This window comes from Lepisosteus oculatus, chromosome 17 (assembly GCF_040954835.1).
Source record: "Lepisosteus oculatus isolate fLepOcu1 chromosome 17, fLepOcu1.hap2, whole genome shotgun sequence".
Lineage (NCBI taxonomy): Eukaryota > Metazoa > Chordata > Actinopteri > Semionotiformes > Lepisosteidae > Lepisosteus > Lepisosteus oculatus.
The window spans coordinates 683,370-705,832 of NC_090712.1; the positions used below are offsets into that span (position 1 = coordinate 683,370).

The 22,463-nt window shown below is 51.0% G+C and overlaps 1 protein-coding gene across 4 annotated transcripts in view; it reads right to left on the reverse strand.

The window, feature by feature from the left end:
* Positions 1–22,463, reverse strand: part of tp53bp2a (tumor protein p53 binding protein, 2a) — a 39,024-nt gene that overhangs the window by 6,610 nt on the left and 9,951 nt on the right. For 2 of the 4 annotated variants that reach the window (XM_069180073.1, XM_069180074.1), the window contains exons 2-13: positions 17,863–18,010; positions 14,838–14,951; positions 14,196–14,257; positions 12,907–13,008; positions 12,229–12,400; positions 10,843–11,024; positions 10,168–10,332; positions 7,627–7,674; positions 6,052–6,259; positions 2,981–3,097; positions 2,546–2,691; positions 1,042–1,447 (exon numbers count right to left, since the gene is read on the reverse strand). In XM_069180073.1, coding sequence (XP_069036174.1) covers positions 1,042–1,447; positions 2,546–2,691; positions 2,981–3,097; positions 6,052–6,259; positions 7,627–7,674; positions 10,168–10,332; positions 10,843–11,024; positions 12,229–12,400; positions 12,907–13,008; positions 14,196–14,257; positions 14,838–14,951; positions 17,863–18,010 — 1,870 coding nt within the window. Of the gene's footprint in view, positions 1–1,041; positions 1,448–2,545; positions 2,692–2,980; positions 3,098–6,051; positions 6,260–7,626; positions 7,675–10,167; positions 10,333–10,842; positions 11,025–12,228; positions 12,401–12,906; positions 13,009–14,195; positions 14,258–14,837; positions 14,952–17,862; positions 18,011–21,889; positions 21,972–22,463 lie in introns of those variants that run through there. The other 2 variants (XM_069180075.1, XM_069180076.1) reach the window with 2 other exon arrangements.

Genomic DNA, 22,463 nt, shown 5'->3' on the forward strand with positions numbered 1-22,463 from the left:
GGATGTTTCTCTGTAACACATCGCTTTCAACAGGTCTAACACCGACAGTAGCTTATTTGGAAGAACAGTTAAATTCTTCCAGTGCGAGATTACATGCCGTCGTGCTTCTTCAGTACAGATCACTCTGCCCCTGAAGGCTGTAACAGCAGCCCTGTCCCTGGACGAGGTGCCATTCAAGTGCCCAGCAGTCACCCGTCTGGACTCTAACAGCTGGCTGCCAGGGCAGGTCAAGCCAGAGCTGCGGACACTCCCACTGCAGCTGCCAGCTTCCAACTTCCAATGCACCTTTAATCATCCTCTCCAGATCTGGTGGCAGCAGATCACACATCAGCAGACAATTCTTTAAAAAAACAGGATCATCTGAGGTTTAAGATTGATTCCTGCCTTCCACCCCATTTTCTCTCAAAGGTCTATGCCGGTTAACAAATGATTCTCCTAATGAATTGGGTGGAGTGGTGGATCTGTGGCTACGGATCTGCGCCTGTGGCTGGAAGGTTGCCAGTTCAAATCCCGTGGCCGGCAGAGGAATCCTACTCTGTTGGGCCCCTGAGCAAGGCCCTAAACCCCAGCTGCTCCAGGGGCACTGTACAATGGCTGACCCCGCGCTCTGACCCCCAGCTTCTCTCCCTGTCTGTGCGTCTCATGGAGAGCAAGCTGGAGTATGCGATAAGATAAATTCCTATGCAAAAAATTGTATATGGCTAGTAAAGCGATCTATCTAAAAACCGAGAACAGGTGGGTGATGGGAGCTTGGAACATGCCGTTCCGTGAAGGTGCTAAAGCCGATACCCTGGTTTATTTCAACAAACAGCTGGATGAGACCCTGGGATCCATCAATTGCTAACTATTAAACGAGCCAAATGGACTGAACTGCTTCTTCTCGTGTGGAATCTTTCTTTCGTCCTTACGGGGAACTAACTCCCTTAAAAGCCAGTTCGACATGAGTGCTGTGTTAGCACAGGGCGGGCACTGTGCCACCCCAGGAGGGATGTGAACCCGCTGCCCTCGGCCTGGCGCCAGGGAGGGGTGTCCGGGACTCACCGCTGACGAAGGGGTTGGTGCGGCTCTGGGCCCGGGTCAGCGCGCTCTGCACGGCCTGCTGGAAGTTCTTGCCCAGTGTGGGCTGCTGGGTGTACATGGAGTAGATGGAGCTGGCCGCCACCGTGGGCGGCTTGCAGAAGGGCTGGGGCGCCGGGTCCCGGGCCGCCACCTCGGGGGTGAAGGGCCGCACGGTGGCCGCCGGCGGTGCCTCCTGCTTGGAGGGCAGAGGCAGGGTGTGGGCGGACTGCTGCGCCGCTGGCTGGCCCTGCCCGGCCGGCTTGGATTTGCCAGGGAAGGTCCCTGTGCTGGAGGCCGGCCTGCTGACTGCAGCCTGGCCGGGCAGGCTGACCTGCTTGGGCTTGCTCGGCACGGGCGGCGGCACCTTCGCGGGGGCCTTGGCGACGTTCTGGGGAGCCAGAGGAGAAACAGCTGTTACTCTCCACACTGTCAGCACAGATCCCCACAATCACACACAGCCCACAGCCAGCGGCTGCTGTCCAGCTCCTCCAGAAGCGGAGTCACTCTCCAGGGATCATTTAAAACTAAAACTTAAAATGGGGGAACTGCGGTCCCAATTTTTTAGACGGATTATTAACTCTCGGTAACAAAATAAATAAACTGACTTTATAGAAGGAAATGACCAATTTCGAATGAAGCACAAGGTCATGAACTTTGTGGAAGTCGCCATGGTAACGCAACTCGCCTTCGAGTTCCCACGAATTTGGGATGTGAAGCGGCCCTTCCTGCTCACTAGTCTCTGTAATGACTGAGGTACTGTGATGGAGAGCGAATAAGTACAGGGTGTGCAGCAGATATTTCACTGCAGAAATGTTCCAACGTGATCTGAATGCAGAGTTAACAAGTAGTATTTGTAAGCAAAACCATCTAAGAAGTCTAGAGCAATATTTCTGCTGGATTAAAAGAGATGGATTCATGAGCCGGCTTGGTTACAGTGGAATAAGGCCACAATACATCACCGGAAGTCTTGTTGCTATCTTCTGAATTGCAGACTACGGTGCTGCGCAAACCTGGAAATGTAATCCATTTTGTGATGTAAAATGGAGGTTATTGTTTTCCTTTTTCCTGTTGTCGCTGTTTGAAATGCCCTCAGCAATGCTGATTCTTTCTAACCCAGAAATATAAAACTAGCGTCGCAGTTCCCCTTTAATTACTTCTAAAACATTGTAAATGATTACCCATCAAGGCCCAAGACTCTTTCTGAGCCGACTGGCTGCCGAGAGCAGCTTGCGAATCACTGACAAAGAGCCAGATCTGTGGCTGTCTGAGACACTTTTAGCCAAGACCTTTACGAAGCTGAATGCAAGTCAGTTCAATCGACTGAAACCGAATACCCGAAGACCCGAGCACGCTTTTGCCTAAACGAGATCACCAGGAAGACAGCTGCACTGAAAACATTTCACCGGTTACACCGACAGCGGTTTCGGCCGTGTGCTTTCGCCGCCAGAAAGCAGGAAGCGGGCGGCGAGACGGGCGCGGCCAGTACCTGGGCGTCCCTCACGAGGTCCTCGCTGCTCTGGTTCTTGCGGAGAGACGCGGCGGAGGGCGGCCCTGGTGTCGGCTCGCTGGACTCCAGCATGGAGAAGGGCCGGACCTTCTTGTCCTTTTCCCTCTTCAGCACCTCTGTGTCCTCTGCAGCCACAAGGGAAAGAGGAATCAGGAGTCAGACCGAGTCAGAAATGAACCACAGCTGTCCTGGAGCTGCAGTTCATACAGACAGGAGGAAACACCTGTGGCCATTATACCCGCAGCCTCCTATAGTCCAGAAATGATGCCAACTATCAGTCCTGAGTAACAGTACTGAATCCGAGCCTCGGATCTGTTTGTTACTTATTCGAGCCTGGCCACGCACTGCAGTCAGCAGAGTAACAGGACAGGGAGCCACGGGGGGCCCCAGGGGTGCAGCGGGACAGGGGGTCACCTTGCTCCGCACTGCTGTGAGGGCCCATCCTGGGCAGCGTGGAGGACGAGCCGTGGCTGCCGCTGGACTCCGAGCTCCACTCCGACAGGGACTGGCCGGTCTTGGCTGACCCCACGCCTGCAAGTCACAAGAAAACATGATGCTACCGACCAGCTCTCTGCAGTCACCTCCAGTCCCAGCTCCAGACCCCCACAGCCACTGCTTCAAGCGACACGTCAGACTGGAATAACCTTGAGACCCCTGCTTTAACAACTAAAGATACATTAAACCTAGTAACAACAGTGGCCACGTACACCCATCGCTACACATCCACACACAACAGGAACTCAAGGTCCAGAGCCCAGGCACTGCACTGAAACATCGCTTCATGGTAGAAAACAAAAGCTAGCTGAGCAGAACAAGCTCAGTATGTACCTTTTCTCTTATCCCACAGCTCTTTCAGAGATTTGAGCACGAACATAGCTTCTAAAATTGCACAGTTTGGAAGAAAGGCAAACAAAAATAAAATGAAAATAAAACAACCCCTCTTAAACACTGAGCAGACAAGCTCAGAATCCACAGGAGAACCTGAAGTCTCTCAACCACGGCTTCTCAAGAGGCCAGGATGAGGAAAGCAGGGCTGTGCGCCGTGAAAACTCCCGCCTGCTCTTTCCTCTCACTGCCTTTTCGCTCACCATGCAGAAACAATTGCATCCAACATCACGGCAGGCTTGTGAAAACCTGTTACTTTTAACTCCTGCCTCTCTGTGCACATGCCTCTTAAATCAAAGACATACTGGAGGCATATCAGAGAACCCCCATCTTTATTGATTGACCGGTGATCTCATCCCTGGGAGATCTCTTTAAAGAATGATCAGAGCTGACTCATATCTGAGAAATGTCCACTCTCAGGCAGGTTTCTTCCCGTCCTCATTATAAGCGCTGCTTTACATCACAGAACATCATGTGCTTACATGCCATATCTCCCATTTACTTTTCAAACATGCACAACAAGTCTGTAGGCATGCAAATTTCCTCTCAGGGACCATTAATATCCTCCCCATTAGTTGGGGAAGATTTCTTTGGCTGACAAGTGCAGAGGCAGGAGGGATGAAAAGGCAATGCTTTCAGCCACTGTGCACACAATACCAGGAAACAATTCACCCCCCCCGAGCTGCCCCAGGAGGAATACTGCAGGATGAATGGGATTGGGTCAAGGACAACCCTCAGGTGCTCAAGCACGGATCCTGTCGGGCAATGCCCTGACCCCTTCTGCTGTGATCTGAACACAACTCCTTCTCCGAGCAGGGCACACAGCTGTCTGCACCTTATGTTTCTTATGTGCAGTTGTAGTAGCACACATGGCCAGTAGGTGGAGACAGTCAAGAGGGGAAGGCAAGCAGAAAGCACAGCCACCCAGGCGCAAGAGAACTGCGACAGGGAACTGCAAAGCTACAGGAATCAGGGGTCATCTTCTCCAGCTCTAACGCACGCAGAGGAGGACTCTGCCCTAGGTCAGGGGCCCCCTGGCCCGCTCCACCCCTGCGCAGGGACAGGGACACAATTCCAATCACATTCCTGCACCAGTCACAGTTTCCAGCTCCCAGCAGCCTATCACAACTCCCTTTCGCTCTCCTGTCTAATCGGACACTCAGGCTTCAGTTCTTCCTGTTCAGCTGCCATGTAGCTCACCGAAACGGCGCCCAGCTCAGGTGGCTTCAATAGGACTGCGAACATTGTGAGCAGAAAAAAACAGCGGGAGGAACATGCGGCAGAGCTATATGGCTCTGTGGCTAAGGATCTGCGCCTGTGGCTGGAAGGTTGGAGATTCAAATCCCACAGCCAGCAGAGGAATCCTCCTCTGTCGGGCCCCTGAGCAAGGCCCTTAACCCCAACTGCTCCAGGGGTGCCGTATAAATGGTTGACCCTGCGCTCTGACCCCCAACTTCTCTCTCCTAGTCTGTGTGTCTCATGGAGAGCAAGCTGGGGTATGCAAAAAGATAAATTTCTAATGCAAGAAATTGTATATGGCTAATAAAGTGATCTGCTGTTATATTAAAAAATACAGCTGAACCTGTGGCTATTCACAGCACGGCTCGATCCCAAGACTCTTTTCATCTATCCGTTATGTAAATCAACAGAAGACAAAAGGGCATTCATGACCTTAGATGAGGAAAACAGGAAAAGAGGGGGAGCTGAGGGGCAACCAAGAGGTCACAGCACCACGTCTGCAATCCAGTGGACACACAGCCCTACTCGCGCCCCCCCAGGACAGACTGCAGAGGCAGGTCCCAGCCTCGCGTTTCAAGTCCCAGAGCCCAGCAGCGGTCAGTGGGAGAGGCCCAGCAGCGGTCAGTGAGAGAGGCCCAGCAGCGGTCAGTGGGAGAGGCCCAGCACATGTCAGGCCCAGCAGCGGTCAGTGGGGGAGGCCCAGCACATGTCAGGCCCAGCAGCGGTCAGTGGGGGAGGCCCAGCAGCGGTCAGTGGGAGAGGCCCAGCAGCAGTCAGTGGGAGAGGCCCAGCAGCAGTCAGTGGGAGAGGCCCAGCACATGTCAGGCCCAGCAGCGGTCAGTGGGAGAGGCCCAGCAGCGGTCAGTGGGAGAGGCCCAGCAGCGGTCAGTGGGAGAGGCCCAGCACATGTCAGGCCCAGCAGCGGTCAGTGGGAGAGGCCCAGCAGCAGTCAGTGGGAGAGGCCCAGCAGCAGTCAGTGGGAGAGGCCCAGCACATGTCAGGCCCAGCAGCGGTCAGTGGGAGAGGCCCAGCAGCGGTCAGTGGGAGAGGCCCAGCAGCGGTCAGTGGGAGAGGCCCAGCAGCGGTCAGTGGGAGAGGCCCAGCACATGTCAGGCCCAGCAGCGGTCAGTGGGGGAGGCCCAGCACATGTCAGGCCCAGCAGCGGTCAGTGGGGGAGGCCCAGCAGCGGTCAGTGGGAGAGGCCCAGCACATGTCAGGCCCAGCAGCGGTCAGTGGGAGAGGCCCAGCAGCGGTCAGTGGGAGAGGCCCAGCAGCGGTCAGTGGGAGAGGCCCAGCAGCGGTCAGTGGGAGAGGCCCAGCAGCGGGCTACGCTGGAGTTCTTGTGCAGAGTGGCGCCGTACCTGAGGGGGGCCTGCTAGCGGGCGCCCTGGCCGGGGCCTTCAGCGCGTTGTCCTGCATGGGCAGAGGGAGGGTGCCCCCTGGGTAGGCTGGCTTCAGGAGCTCGTGCCTCACAGGCCCACGGGGCATGGTGGACGACTGGACATAGGGCTCCACAGCGGCCACCCGGCTCTGGGAGGAGGAGGTCTGCGGAGGGCCGTCCGGAGGGGTCTGGACACACAGGGACAGAAGAATAAATCAACCACAGAGAAAATAGGGCGAGAGGAAGCATGAAAAAAAAAGGTCTGGAAGCAAAGACCAGGATGCTGATGCATTTCCTTTTCTTCAACGAAAAACAGGATCAATTATTTTTCTTCACTCTAATTTGAATCTGCCAGCAGAGAATCAATTCGGCTTCACCGCCGAAGGCCTGGTACATGAGAATATGAGAACAGTGGCAAATGTGAGGAGGCCATTCAGCCCCTTTCTCGTTCGCAGGTCGGCCACAAGGGGCGCTGCTGAGCTTCAGGGCTGTCTCAGCAGCAGCACTCTGTGACAACCTCTGAAACCCTCTCCAGACTGGCAAACAGGTAACACTGTGTGCTCACAGGGCACTGCTGGTACAGAGAAAACTGATTTTCCCGCTAAATTCATAGCAATACTTTTAAAGTGTAGTATTCAAGACACTCCTGAATTCCTTAATAGTTTAGATTCCTTCACATAAAATTGTCAGGCATCTAATCTCAGCTAATTTGCTTAACATTTAAAATGACAAGGGATCAAAAACATGTTCGCAGACACGGCTATCTAAGATGAACACAGTTAAAGCCAGCAGTTCAGGAGCCTGTGTCTCAGGACTTTCAGATATGTTCGAAAAAGTCTTAAAGTTTGCTGGGTGTCTGGACTCCTTCTGATATTCCTCAGCTAACAGAACTGAGATCAAATTAAATTCTGCCGTCGCATGGTTTTCAGATATATTAGCACTTTACGCTCGCCTTTCCCCTGACAGTAACTGACCTTAACAAATAACCAGCAGCATGTTTTAACGGAGAGAAACTCTTCTCATGTAGAACTGTTTTATAAAATGGACACGGTTGTGTTAATAAACCGTCGTTCCCACGCCTGACACTGCTGAAACCACATGGTTAACACTGAAGTGGGGACAAGAGCACAGGCTAGCACATTTCTCCTGAAACCCCCGCTGCTCCAGTCAGCACGGAAACACCGATATTAAAACTGACTGGCACACAGACGAGAGCCGGAACTTTCCACACTGGATGTGCAATTTTTACCGAACAGCTCCTTCACATCTTATTGCCCCAGCAGGAACTTCGCAAATTACTACAGCAGAAGCAGGCTGGGCTGCCAGCTGCTAAATCAACTTTAAATACTGACTGCCAGCCCTGTTACCGACGTTGCTAAATAGCCCGAGAGAAGATATTAACAAATCAGCATGAACAAACCAGAATGAAAAGCAAAACGTGGTAATAAAAAGTCACACAATACAACAAAATACAAAGAAAAGAAAAAAGTCTGGAACAACTTTTCTTGCATCATCACCACCCTGATCTAAAACATTGAGGTCATTGGTCGTTTACCTTGTACGGCGTCTCTTTTGAAGCCTTGTCTTTACCAGGAGAGCCATTCTTGAGGGAAGAAAAGGAAGAAATTCAATAAAACTGGCCTGTTTGTTTTAAAAAGGCCAGCCTGTCTGGCTGCCCAAGCCCTGCCCGAGAGGGTGGCGCGAGTGCCGCTCTGCCCGAGCCCCAGCCTGCTGATTGAGATTCCAGTCAGAACAGGCACTGCAGCACTGCGACAAGAGCCCATTGAGCTGACTGGAGCTCTCTCGGCAGCCGTCACACCACGCCTTTCAGAACCGGGCCTCTGCGCCTTTCAGAACCGGGCCTCGACCGGAATCGGCCTCCTCCGTCAGCCTGTGTTTTCCAGAGGAAAGCTGCAGCAGGCTGCCACGCTCAGTGCCCGCGAGTCAGCCCTGCGGTCCGATTGCACTGGGGAGTGCTTTAAAAGCTCGGCTCTGTGGGCTCAGTCCCGGGGCACTCCTGGTACGATCCAAGACCTTAAATGCTCAATCAATCAATTGTGTCTCACAGCAGCAGAAAAGAGCTGCCCCACACAGCTGCTGCACAAACACCTCTAACAAAGCTGGAAAATATCTATTTTCTGGGATCCTTTATTTCTCTACTTTATTTATGGGACAACCTTGTATTATTACAACAACAATAATAATACCACCACATTACTGAGTTATTACTGTTCCTGTGACATACAATGTAGATGAAGAGCTTTGCTTTAAACACTATGGCTATGAAACAGTTACAGCTGCTCTTCATTATTGAGGGTCTTACACATCTGCTGCACAATCTGAACAGCACATGAGCTGCCTGGAGGGTTTCATTCTCACAATGTCCAAAGCAGTTTAATGGTAAAATTTGAGGATATGTGGACTTAATCCTCTCAGATTGTTGTGCCACACATAGAATACCAACAAATACAACACAAATTCTAGACAGAAATATTCAGAAACCTCTATCACCAGACATGACATTCCAGAGCTTTGCTGCAATGAAAGCTTGTGTCACATTGATCCAGAACATACAGACTCCTGTGATTCTAAAACTACTTTTAACACCTTACACTGGTGGTAAACTGCACTCAAGCAGCCTTGACTCATTGAGAACACCAGACTAACCAACAAGAGGCTGGCATCTTACAAACTGGGGCTCAGATTCCTCAGCTTCGGATGTGTGATGCTAATTTATGAGCACTTAAAAGCCCTGCCCTTGTTTCTTCCGACTGGGGGGAAGACTTAAGGAACCTGACATACTTAAGAGAGACCTCATCCAGACAGGAAAAGAACTAAAGACAACACTTCAGTAGAATTATGCAGACAATGATCTAAACTTACAGGGCTGAGAACAAGACAACTGCAGAGTATTCAAATAGTATTAAAAATACAGCTGAACAAGCCTAATGAAGTTACACATTAAAGAAGCTAATGTAACACAACAGTGGTCTCTGTTTCTATCAGGGCCTGAGACAGTAAAGAGGATCCAAATTTTCTCACACTTCCCAACCCAACACCAGGGTGGACAGTCCTAATCCCACAGAGCCACAGTGGTCACTCTTCCAGCTGAGTTTCTAAAGCTTAAAACAACTGAACAATATTGATTTGATCTGAACAAGGTGATTTGTCAAATTATGTGTAGAGATCATCTGAAATGAGACTCTTAGCACCCTCAAGGTCCACAGATGGCCTTGATCATTTTTGTTTGTTCTGCACACAAATGTTATAATAATTAATAATAATTGCTTACACTTATATAGCGCTTTTCTGGACACTCCACTCAAAGCACTTTACAGGTAATGGGTCTCCCCTCCACCACCACCACCACCACCAATGTGCAGCCCCACCTGGATGATGCGACGGCAGCCATAGTGCGCCAGAACGCTCACCACACATCAGCTCTCAGTGGGGAGGAGAGCAGAGTAATGAAGCCAATTCATAGATGGGGATTATTAGGAGGCCATGATTGGTAAGGGCCAATGGGAAATTTGGCCAGAACGCTGGGGTTACACCCCTACTCTTTTCGAGAAACGCCCTGGGATTTTTAATGACCACAGAGAGTCTGGACCTCAGTTTTACGTTTCATCCGAAGGACGGCGCCTGTTTATAGTATAGTGTCCCCGTCACTATACTGGGGCAATAGGACCCCCACAGACCGCAGGGTGAGCACCCCCTGCTGGCCCCACTAACACCTCTTCCAGCAGCAACCTTAGTTTTTTCCAGGAGGTCTCCCATCCAGGTACTGACCAGGCTCACACCTGCTGAGCTTCAGTGGGCTGCCAGTTGTGAGTTACTGGTGATATGGCTGGGGCACACGTGTGAGTTATCAGAACTCACACGTGTCCCAAGTCTTGACAAGCTGCTGAGTCAGGGTGAGACCCGCTGGACTTTGGTTCTCCAGGGCCCATGTTGTCCCACATCGTGGAATGTTGCTCCTGCATGCACCCCCCTTCAGCGCCAGGCCGCCATGTGACCCACATGCGAGCCCTTCGGTGCCAGGCCAACAGGCGGCCCATGTGTCCCCCCCGCGTCAGTGCCAGGCGGCCATACTCACGGGCAGGTTCTCTTTCTGCTGCAGCGCCACCTTCTTCTTCCACAGCCGGTCGCGCAGCTCACTGACGCGTTTGTCCATGGCCACCACCTCCGCATTGCGCTTGTTCAGACACTCCCTCTGCTGCTGTAGCTTGGCATTCTGGTCCTGGTTCAGCTTGTTCCTCAGCTGGCAGAAGGCAGAGGGCAGGGATGAGCCCAGTTGCCTGGGGGGGCACTGGAGCCAACAGTCCCATCCCACGTGTTTTTACTGTTCAAACAGTTGCCCCTGCCCCCCACTGGATCCCCTGGCACTCAGGTTTCATCGCAGCGATCTGGGACCAGTGGCAAAGGATCATACTGATCTCAGACCAGTAACCCTGTTTGTCAGACTGAAGTAATGAGGGCTCAGCTGGAATGAAGTGTCTGAAAGTGGCAACCCAGGTTCAGACATTGATGATTTTATTTTGGCTTAGAGGTTTGTCAGCCAGGCAAAGCTAAGAGACTAGTCTAGATGGAGCTGCAGTCCTGAAATTAGCCAAACTCTTGTCTTCACTCGCCTGTTCCTAGTGCTAATGTGTCTGTCTCTTCTGTCCAAAGTGACTAACATTTGTACTCCTTTATGCAGATGGAGGTCTTACTGACCTGGAGTGGAGCCCCTTGTTCAGGACCACCAGAGCCCTGACCCCTCCTGCCTCACCTGCAGCTCCTTGTACAGCCGGTCCAGCTCTGCTACAGAGCTCTGGCTGTTGTGGAAAGTGTCCATCTTGCCGTTCTTCAGAATCTCCAGCTGGCGGCTCAGCTCCTCCACTCTGGACACGGCTGTCACCAGCTCCCTCTGCTTCTGCTGGAACAGGCTGTTCATCTGCTCAATCTCCTCCACTGCGGGGAGAGGCACGGGGGTCAAGACGGGGGCAGGGTGAGGTAGGCGAGGCAGAGGCAGAGGGAGGCGAGGCAGAGGCAGAGGCAGAGGGAGAGGGAGGCAGGCAGGCGAGGCAGCCAGAGGGAGAGGGAGGTGAGGCGAGGCAGGGAGAGGGAGAGAGGGAGGTGAGGCGAGGCAGGGAGAGGGAGAGAGGGAGGTGAGGCGAGGCAGGGAGAGGGAGAGCGAGGTAGGCAGGCAGGCAGAGGGAGAGGGAGTCGAGGCAGGCAGAGTCTCCACCATTTCCCCCCTGCTCATCTTGGCAGTGTGATAACATGTAGCACTGAGCTCTTCTCTGAATTCTTGATTGCCTCACAAATGACACGTTTCAACAACTTCCTTCCCGTCATCAGAACTACACTAACAATCCACCTATTCAAATTCAGGCACATTTCCCCACTTATCACGCAGGTTCAAAGACAGAAATAAAATGACATCTCTATGCAGATGGATGATGATGATGATGATGATGATATTCTGTCTGTTTCTCTCCTACAGGTGTCTGTTAAGACTGGTATTTGCCACTGTATTGGCAAACTGCAGGACTGACACCTGAGACCATCTTGTGTTTAAGACAGAGACAGGTTCTCCTCAGGATGTTTAGACCCAATTTTTTTATCCAAAAAGATTTCATGCATTTTTTATCCTCAAATGAAATTTTATAAATCAATGCTTTACACTTCTGCCTCTTGGAGGCGAGGTGGTCGAGCTGCTAAAGTAAACAAGTCCATCTCGTTTTCAGGAGCTCCCGAATTCAAACCCCAGCACTTCCAGAATCTCCACATGGTCGTCTCTTTGGACGCCAGATCCCCGGAGGCGATGACATCACTTGGGGTAAATGACTCCCAAGGACGGTGACCCCAGCATATTCAAGAAGCCTCAGAGGAACACCTAGCAGCTGACACTTATTCTGTGGCACTTTGACTAGAGGCGTTTAGCATCTCAGTCAGCATTAATGACCTGAATGAGGTAAATACATTAGACTCTGTGACCTTTCAGCCATATGTGCGCAGCTGGCCCTGGGGGACAGCTGCTCGTCCGCAGACAGAATGCAAATCTGACTCCCCGCAGCCCCGAATGACCGAAGTCTGCCTCCGCCTCCTGATGCCCGAGAGAGAAGTGGGGTCGGGGGACCTGTGCGCCAGTCTGCGCCCCGCCCGAGCTCACCTAGCCTGCCGTTGCTGAGGCGCTTCTGCTCCACCTGGCCCTTCAGGGCCCGCACCTTCTTCAGCTTGGCCTCCTGGCTCTCGGCGTTCTCGCGCAGCCGCTGCAGCTTCTCCTGCTCCGAGGCCTGCTGCTGCCGGTGGTCCTGCTGCTTCAGGTAGCGCAGCCGCTGCTCCTGCAGGGGGCGACACGCTCAGCTGTGGGGCTGCAACTCTCCCGGCGCGGGCTCTCCGGCCACATTCCCTCAGCGGCCGGCAGACACAGCCGCCAGGTCCGCAAGCTCGCACTACTTTTGTATAAGTCATTAGTAAATGTTAAACGTCACTGCGTTACAACAGCTCTAGTTGTCATTTTAAAGAAATAAGAAATACAATAAGTTTCTCTCCGTAGGAAAACAGCTGCTTGGCCATTGCAGCACTCAGCTGTCAACTGACCGAGGAACATGACCCCTCAGGCCCTGTGAAGATCCGCACACCCCCCAGTCTCCTCCTCCATCTCTCCTGCAGCTCACTGGACTGCAGTACCTTTGCATCCACATCGGTCACTCGCGTGACCATGCGCGAGAGACCACAATCCCCTTGTGAACAGAGAGGAGACGTGCTGGATCAGCAGGACGGAGGCGAGGATCTGACACTGACTTTTGCGCGTTTCCCCAGCCCCCTCCGAGCCCCAGATCTCTACCTTGGAAGCCAGCAGCTGCTGCTGGGCGTCGATCTGCTGCTGCTGCCGGGCTGCCATCTCCTGGAGCTCCGCGAGAGTCATGTCCGTGCGTGGGACTGCCACCTACAGGGAGAGGACAGCAAGGACAACCTTCCTTCAAGAGTGCTCTCCAGTCCTCCTTGAGTGTCTTCCTGTTTCTGCTCCAGCCCTCTCAAACCAATTTTAGTTGGTCAGATCTGACTGTAAACTGAAACTGGAATCACCATCAAAGTTATCTTAAAACACATCCAAACATATTCAATAATTAACTAACACCTGAAGCTGGAATGGACGCCAGTTGCACCTGCCACATGAAAGAACAACCTCCAGTGGCTGGATGACTCCAGACATGTTTGGACAGGGGATTCAGTTTTTAAAGATCAGAGAAATATAGGCTACAACTCAGGCCTCTTTCCATGACTAGAGCACTGATCCTGGTTTAAGTGCCTACAAGGAAATAGATTAAGACTGCAAACATAGAGCAGTTCAATAAATTTTAAGTCCTTGTACAGGTGAACACAGGTGTTTCATATTTAGTGTGCAAACACTTTTTGAACAATAGAAAGCAGACAGACTGGTGACCTGAAGGTGACTGTAAACCAGCCTTTGCTGATCTCCACACCTGCCAGCATGCGCCTGACTCATCAGAAACACAGCGGACAGACTGGTTTTGTTTTTCAACAGCGGAAAAGTTGAGTATTCTCCCCTCCAGCTCTGTATATTCACTAGCAGGTAGCCTGAGGCATTTCTTTGCACTCACCCTGTTTCCAAATGAGTCACAGGTTCTCATGAAAACACCCCATGGAGAACACTGTTAGAAGGATTAATGTACCGAGTACAGTGGTACTTGAAACTAAGCTTCCCAGAAACAAAAGGATGTCCTAAAGTTACGATACAGCAGAAACTAACCCTACACAACTTGTCAGTCTTTGGTTCTAGATTCTCAGGTCATGAAATATCTTTACAGAGAATCGTCACTAAGCCTCTGGAGATGAAAAGGTTTAACACCAGCGTCTCATCAATGGTGAAGTGCTATTTGTTCACTCATCAATCCTACAGCCCCCGTAGTGCCATGATGAGGCTTGGTTAGCAGTGTAGTCAGAGTTTCTGGGATTTGGTGTCTGGTATGCTCAGAGCCAATCTGTCGTGTCGTGGGAGGGGGTCCTGGGAGGTACGCTCATAGAGGACAGCAGCGCAGCCCTCCCAGGTTGCAGTTCTGGGATGTGTGGAATGGTAGAGACTTGCAGTAGCAGTGCCAGTCCTGTACTTACCCCATTTTCACTCTGCCTGTTCATGGGAGTCTTCAGACCGTTGCTCTGAGCCCTCGATCCACCTGATAGCGATCACAGCACACTGTTAGCATATTGTTTGCACACACAAATGACAAAAAAACATGAATCCTGAAATATTTCCAAACTGTTAACACAGGCAATCATTCAAATGATCTAAATTACCAGGCTGTCTGTTTCAGGGAGACATATGGTTGTTTTTTTGAGACTGCTTTCTGTTTTTTTTTTCTGACAGCTGAATTGTAACAGAGGATGGAAAAGACTTTCACCCAGGAAGGGAGGGGGACAGGAAACTCTGATGCAAGGACTGCCATGAAGGCCAAGACTGGGATTTGTCCGGCAAGCACTTTCTCACGCCAGAGTCTCCTCTCAGAAACTCTGCAGCTCTGCAGTGGCCTTGTTCATGCAGGAAAGCAGGGCCTAGTTAGTCCTTCTATGGCTCAGTACGGTGCACGGAGACAACTTAGTTCTTATATAATCAGGATCAAGAGCTTTAGTAACTTATACAAGACAAAGCGCTCACCCTAGCTGTTACAGTCCACTAGTGTTGAGCATTGCGCAGCTTGTTTCATGGTGATGTTGAGGCGCCCCCCCCGCTCGGCTCTCCCAGCATGCTGCACTCACCCGGCTCCCTGCTGGGCGCTCTCTCGTGCCGCAGGAAGAACCGCACTTCCGCCCTCTGCTGGCCCCAGCGCTGCAGCACATCCAGCATCCTCTCGCCCTCGCCGACCGCTCTCTCTGCAGGGCAGGCACAGCGAGTCAGCAGACTGAGCCACTGGTTCCACTCCAGGACACCCCGGGCCAGCACACTGAGCCTGCGGCCCAATTCCAGGACACCCCGGGCCAGCAGACTGAGTGTGGACCCCAATTCCAGAAGACACACGCGACAGAGGTCAATAACACTGTGCCCGTTTGGAAGAAAGGTCTGAATTCTGACACATCAGACCAATAGAGACACGAGACTGCAGAGCATCTACCTTGGACACTGGGACAGCTGTGCTCTCATTACTTAATTGAAGCCCTAACTGAACTGATCGTTTTACTTAACCAAAATTGTCTTTGATGCTTTCATGTTACACAGCAGGCTCAAAGTCCAATGAGGGAAAGATCGTTTGCTCTGCATCTCTAGTAAAACCGCTGTGATGAACTACAACTTAATGTGACCTTGCTGGCAATGCCGTGGAGTTGCCGAGACAGATCACGTCACTGTCAGAACAGACACCCATGAGGTAATGGACACAGAGGCCAGTGGGAAGGAAGGTTACTGTGGACTTGAGGCATGAGCCAGAGCCAAGGTGAGACTAGAGGTAGAGAGGCAGAAGGATCCGCTGGCAGACGGACAGGGTGACGAGATAGAGGGGAGACACTCTGGTCAGGACTCAGCCGCAATTAAATACACCATTGGTGTGCTTCTGAAGACTAACCCACCATGAATCCACATATTTACAAAAGCTTTAAAAAAGGGCTGACCATGCTTCAGGATTCCTGAATATGGGGGGCTGTGTCAATTGCTATGATGGACTGTTCCTGGCTCTTGAACACAAAACTCCACAGCAAGTTTTCAGAGCAAAACTAGCCTCATGGCAGAAGCCAATGCGAATGAGAAACAGTCAAGTTTGCCAAGTACAGACACCAAAAGGCAACACAAAGGAACAGGTTCTCAAGAGAATGTCAGAAATGTGACCGGTCGAACAACTCCAGCTCGTCTAATCCACATTTTACAGTGCTGACACGGGCTGAACGCTTCTGGCAGGCACATTTCAGCGTCCTTGAGCAGCCAAACACTGAGACGCTGGCCAGAGCTCACGGGCTGCACACAGTGACCTTCACGGGCTGAACACGGCAGCCCGAACCCCGAACCCCAACCCAGCCTGACTGCAGGCGAGACCAAGCCAGGAGGGCAGCCTTGAAGTAGGAGACCTATCATTTGCCAAGTTTGGGTACAGTTTTTTAATTTAGTCCTGCACTACTCTGGGCTGTACAGTTGTGATTTATGGGTATCAATTCAATTCAAGGTGCTTTATTAGCACGACCGATGGGTACAATCAGTGTTGCCAAAGCAAATAAAAATAATAAAATTAACATGGAACAAAACACAAAATAAAAGTAAAATAAAATCTACAGACCTATTACAGATATTTACAACAGATACATGTCATAAAGTATTTACATATACCGTAAACATATTGAGCATTATTGGGAGACAGACTCACTGTTCGTCAGGCTGTGACAGACTGGGCTGCCAGTTCAACTGAGTTCTTTCCTCCCTCTCCCAGTAGGATTGGGACCCGTTGTGATTCTGGCAGGTGTGGGAACTCTGGGACTAGATTTCTCAATTTAGGGAAGAATGTTTCTCTAATCCCAGCGTATCTGTCACAGTGCAGTAGGAAGTGCACCTCTGTCTCTATTTCTCCCCGCTGGCAGTGGGAGCACAGCCTGTCCTCTCTGGGCAGCCAGGTCTGTCTGTGTCGCCCAGTATCTCTGAGTGTCACACATCTTTTTCTGAGACAAGACAGCGGAGGAACAATAACCTCTATTCACACCAGTCTGTCACACTGCACAACCCACAGCTGTCAGGGCGAGCAACGCTATGAACTAGAAGACATCAGCCCTTCAGACACATTGACCGGACACCCTTTCTCTTGGCAAGGTAGTCCTGGAGACCGTCTGCATGAGAGCCATGCCACCAGGATCCTGGATTCTACACGGCTCTGACAAGGCTGCCGTGTCACAGCTGAGCATGTTCATACTGCGCGGCAGGTCCGCACCTCTGTCCCACAGCAGCCCAGAACCCACCCATCACGCCATCCAGCAGACAGGCTGCTGATCCAACATGAGAGGTATGAGATACCGCAGTACGACATCCCAGAAATAAGACAAAAACACAAGAGCACTAGACAGCCAGCAGCCATATCACCCTGCAACTCACAGCTGGTAACCCATTGAAGCTCAGCAGGTGTGAGCCTGGTCAGTACCTGGATGAGAGACCTCCTGGGAAAAACTAAGGTTGCTGCTGGAAGAGGTTTAAGTTGGGCCAGCAGGGGGCGCTCACCCTGCGGTCCATGTGGGTCCTAATGCCCCAGTATAGTGACGGGACACTATACTGTAAACAGGTGCCGTCCTTCGGATGAGACATAAAACCGAGGTCCTGACTCTCTGTGGTCATTAAAATTCCCAGGGAGTTTTTGGAAAAGAGTAGGGGTGTAACCCTGGCGTCCTGGCCAAATTTCCCACTGGTCCTTACCAATCATGGCCTCCTAATAATCCCCATCTATGAATTGGCTACATTACTCTGCTCTCCTCCCCACTGATAGCTTATGTGTGGTGAGCGTTCTGGCGCACTATGGCTGCCGTTGCATCATCCAGGTGGATGCTGCACATTGGTGGTAGTGGAAGGGAGTCCCCATTACCTGTAAAGCGCTTTGAGTGGAGTGTCCAGAAAAGCGCTATATAAGTGTAAGCAATTATTATTATTATTATTATTATTATTATTATTATACTTTACAGAATGAAAATTCCCATTTCCACCAGTCCCTGTGGACAGAGCCAGAGATTTTCACCTGCATCCAGAATTAAAAAGCCTGAACTGGACACATCTCTGGCGAGCCGAAGCCCGGAGCCTACAGAGGTACCCCACTCCCAGTCTCACCAGAGCCTCTCCACATTTCCGCCAGGTAACAGTCGGTCTCCCCCGGCTCCTTGCACAGCTCCACCACATCGCGGCAGCAGGTGTCAGGGGTGATGGGCACCTCTGTGAAGTGCTGGTCGTTGTTGCTGAGGTACACGGTCAGGAACATCTGGGGGCAGAGAGGACGGCTCGTTAGCACTGTTAAACTCCCGACGACAGCTCCGAGATCTCTGCACAGCCGTGCTTCCGGGATCCTCAAGGCAAGAGTGCCTGTGAAAAGGCAGTTTAGATCCTAAACACAACAGGATCATAACCTTTACCAGGAAATACTGCAGTTTTCAGAGGAGACAGATTTGATGATGATTATTATTACAGTGCTTTTCATAAGATATGCAGTACAGGGTTGAAACAGACCATGTGGCTGCCAGGACGATTGCTCATCACTCCAGGCCTCCTCACACCTTCACACAGGTGGGCTAACAAGCTTGCCACACACACCCACAACTACTATAGGTGGTATGACTGTTTAACAACCCTGTAACTTACTTTTCTACTCACAATACACTCTCCTATCCCAGCCTTGACAGATTTTTTAGCTTTGTGCAATGTGACCTTAATTAAAACCTTAAGGGTACTTGGAGAATCTAGGTACACACTTTTAAAAAGACTCTGACATTCGACCAGAAGCTAGTTGTTTATACCCCAGTTGAGCTCCAGTGCACAAACTGCTCCTGATCTAATTTCTTATTCACAGAAACTACAAAAGGTCAGGATGCAGTTAGGGGAGAGAGAGGATTCCCCACTGCCTTAAACACAGCTATAACACGTTAGCTGGAGTTTCTTTACAGAAAAAACAAACATTTTGCATATTATCCTGTTATTGCTTCCTATTCCTGTAGTCCTAACCTGGTAACTTTTTCTGTTCTCCTTTAGGCTTCATCATAAGCTTTTCCTCACTGCTGGACAGTCTTGAGCAGTGATGCAATACAGACTAAGACTGCAGCACCTAAGACGGATGCCATCTTCACTTCCTCACGAGCTCCGCCTCAGGGGCTGGCACCCCCTTCCCTGCTGCACTCTTACACTGTGGTGTTCAGCAGCAGCTGCGCTGATCCAATGGGGATCTGCAGTCTCGTCTCCAAGGGGCAGGACCAGAACATCTGTGTCACAGACTCGCTCACAGGCGAGAAACATGTCCACCTTCCTTTACACTTCCAAGAAGACGGATGCATTTAATCACAGCTGTGGGACCGATTTCTTGGAAAGGTGGGACCTGGGCCTGTGTTTTTTGAGAGGTCTCTGATAAATCAAATTAAGAAGGTTGCAAGAACTCTGAAATCAGATGAAGACACAGTGCTCCCGTTTATCCAAAACAAAGGCTGTTTTTTGGGCGAGGAAAGCAGATTCGTGCATGATCAGGCTTTAATATTGCAGAACCATTTGCACTGGCTTTGTATAACGTGAGGAAATCCATCTGCCGAGTATCTTCTGTGAGCTGCTTTCATCATGGAACCTTTTCTTTAGGTGCTCAGCCAATGAACCTGTTTGCGCTGAGCTGATACAGCTCCGCACTCGGCACAGTTTGGGATCTGGTCTGGTAAGTGGGAACGCAGGGGGGGAACAGAAAGCCAGAGGATGTCAGAGGACACGAGGAATTTGTTCTGACATTCTGGTTTATGATGAGGTCACACTTTCCATGACCCTGCGTCATGAGATGACATCAGCGTCCTCCACAGGTACACAAGACGCTATTGTACCAACACCACACAGGCAGGAAGGGGAGGTCACATCACGAGCAGGGGCCCCCGCATCCCCTAACAAACACCAACACCCTGTCCCCTCCCTGCTTTGCTGAGCTTTTCTCAGGCTACCTGGAAAAGCTGAGGGCTGTTGAGTACTCGCTATGTAAACAGGCTTTCCTACTATCTGTCTTCCTCTCTCCCAACAGCTTGCATTCCCTCTTCGTCCAGATCAGGGAGAAGGAGCAGTCTGTGCAAGAGTGTGCACGCTAAGGGGGGGGAGGATGGAGATGAAATCGCGTCATCAGCCCTCTCCTAAGAGACAAACTCCAGGTTCCTTCCCCTGACCCAGTACTGCCCCAGCAGCCCCGGCTCGGCCTCGTCTCAGGGAGGGCGCTACAGCACACCTGTCTCGACTGGCTTCCTGCCCCCAGATCACCGAAACCGCTTGGCTGCTCTGCACTGGCTCAAACCAGAAGTTCACAATCTGAGATGTTCTCTACTCGGAGCTGCAGGGGTTCCCTTGTCAGAATCCAGAAATCAAGCAAGCATTTCTGGTATTCGGCATTCGGCTACCAAGTCCCGGTGGCAAAAAAGGTCACTCACTAGTCTTTTAAGATCATGTGTGCTTTGCAGCACACACTACTTTGAATGTGCTTTTACGCTCAACAAAACATCCGTTTTGTTTTTTGGCTCAGACGTTTGCTTGCAAACCAACTTATATTTTCCAGGAAAACATGCTTAAAGATCTCTGGATACGCAATGTTAAATCAAAGCAGTTTAAAAACCCCAACTACACACCCCAGGATTCCCAGACAATTGCAGATCTGTAGATATGATCCACAAAATCATCCTGAGCAGTAAACACGTGAATAATTTATTTAAGTTAAACATTTAATAGAAAAAAAACAGAATGCCACATAACCCCTCCACACTCACTCAGTGCAGACAGGGTGAGCAGAATCTTGCATCTACAGCTGAGGGTCTGCTGGTGCTCTAGGGCACGAATGAGAGACACAGTTCTCTCCTGATTCTGCTAAAGATGGCATCAGACAAGCTACAGCACAGGGTACGATGCCCACAATCCTGGGCGCAGTGCCTGCGTCATTACAATCCGCATCAGGATCAGGCTAGTAGGACAAGTCTGATTACCTCCTGCACACTTCCTGCCAGGTGCAGAACAGAACCCAGGCCTTCCTGTTTCACTGAGGGTTACTGCCCTGGGCAGAACTCACTGCTAGTTCCCTAAACCTGTCTTCCGACACTGGGCCATTGTCCACCTGCTCTCACCTGCGTGACAGTCTCTGATCATGAGGAAAGCGTGCCATCAGCATTTTCTTGTTTTTATTTGGGAACTGACAGACCTTTAACGGGAGATACAGAAATGCACAACAGCTAAAGCTCAACACAAGACCACACAACATCACAAAGAGGTTTCAGACACGCCCACAAGCCATCGGTCAGACTTGCTGCCTCTCGCAGGCCCAGTCTCTTCCACTGGGGCTCTCTGCACAGCTACAGCACAGGAGGAGCAGAAATTCTCAGGGTCGCCTGGATAACGCAGCTATCTGTTGCCTTTCCTATGCAAGGCTGCGTGACTTGGGAGAACAACAGTCTTGATGTAACCTGTGCTCTGGCCTGCTAGCACCCAAGAGGCGTGACTCTCGGTGGGTGACTGCTCATTTATAAACCAGAACATACTCAGCTGTAGTTCTGTTTTCCACACAGCGAGTTTCCACCCTGCCCTATAGGATCCCAGTCCCTTCTTTCTTTTTGCAGCCAAACATTCGGAAACTCCTGCGTCGTGCCGTATGAGAAATCACAAGCAAGATACACAGCGAAACAAGCGCCTCCGAGCACAATGAGCCTGGGCGCAGAGGGTGGGCTCAGTCCAGGTGCGTCACGAGCGCACAGTTGACCTGTTGCACCCTCACTTTGCTCACCAGTTTTTAAAGGGTGGTGCAAAAATAACACTGTCTAGAGAATGCAACTGTGTGGCAATGAAACCTCTATTTGCTATAAAAAGTACAAAACGCAAAAACAACCACCATATTTTCTGAGCATAGTACAGTCTGAAAAAGTACAATGAAAGAAGGAGACAATACAAAACCATCCAATTTTTGGAGGAATTTCTTCTACTGTGGGAGAAAAAAAGCATTCCACAGAAGTTTCCATGAAACCACCAACCAAGGGATAACTCTAGTATTGCACCATAAGCAGATGCAAGTCATAAAAAACTGCCTTTTTGTCTGAACGGGATCAAAATAATTCAGCCTGAATAGCTACGAATTTAGAAAAATCAGACTTACCTCAACAAATGACCTGACTACACAGAGAGCGAACTCCGTTCTCCGGCACGGCCCCAGCCCGTATGCGCGCTCCCAGCCGACCCGGAGAGAGAGCCGGCTGGGAAGAGACACGGAGGCGCGGCTTGGCAGAGCAGCCCCCGGCCCCCGCACTCACGAGCGAGAGAGAGATGGGGACGCTGGGATTGCAGAGGTCATTGGAAGAGGTCACAATGCACTGCAGCTGTGTCCTTTGCAAAGACTAAAAAAACTGCTCTACGTGTCGCAGTCAGGCTTAGAAACACTCCTTCTCCCATTAACGATATTGCACAGGTAAGCAGCCCATTCTGTCAAATCAGCAACCTCCAAATTCAATTATCGAAGACAGGAGGAAGGACATCGGCAGCCCTGAAGGGACAGGGCGATGTTTTGACACTTTTCCAGATCACCAAGGTCCTGTATAATGTCGACGCAGCAGAAGATGCCGGTACAAAAAAAAACCCTCAGGCATGGGAAGAAACTCCAGAACGGCAGGAATATTCCCTGTCCGCTGGGCCACTATTCCAAAACGTTCCATGTGTGACTCGCTCATGTCCTT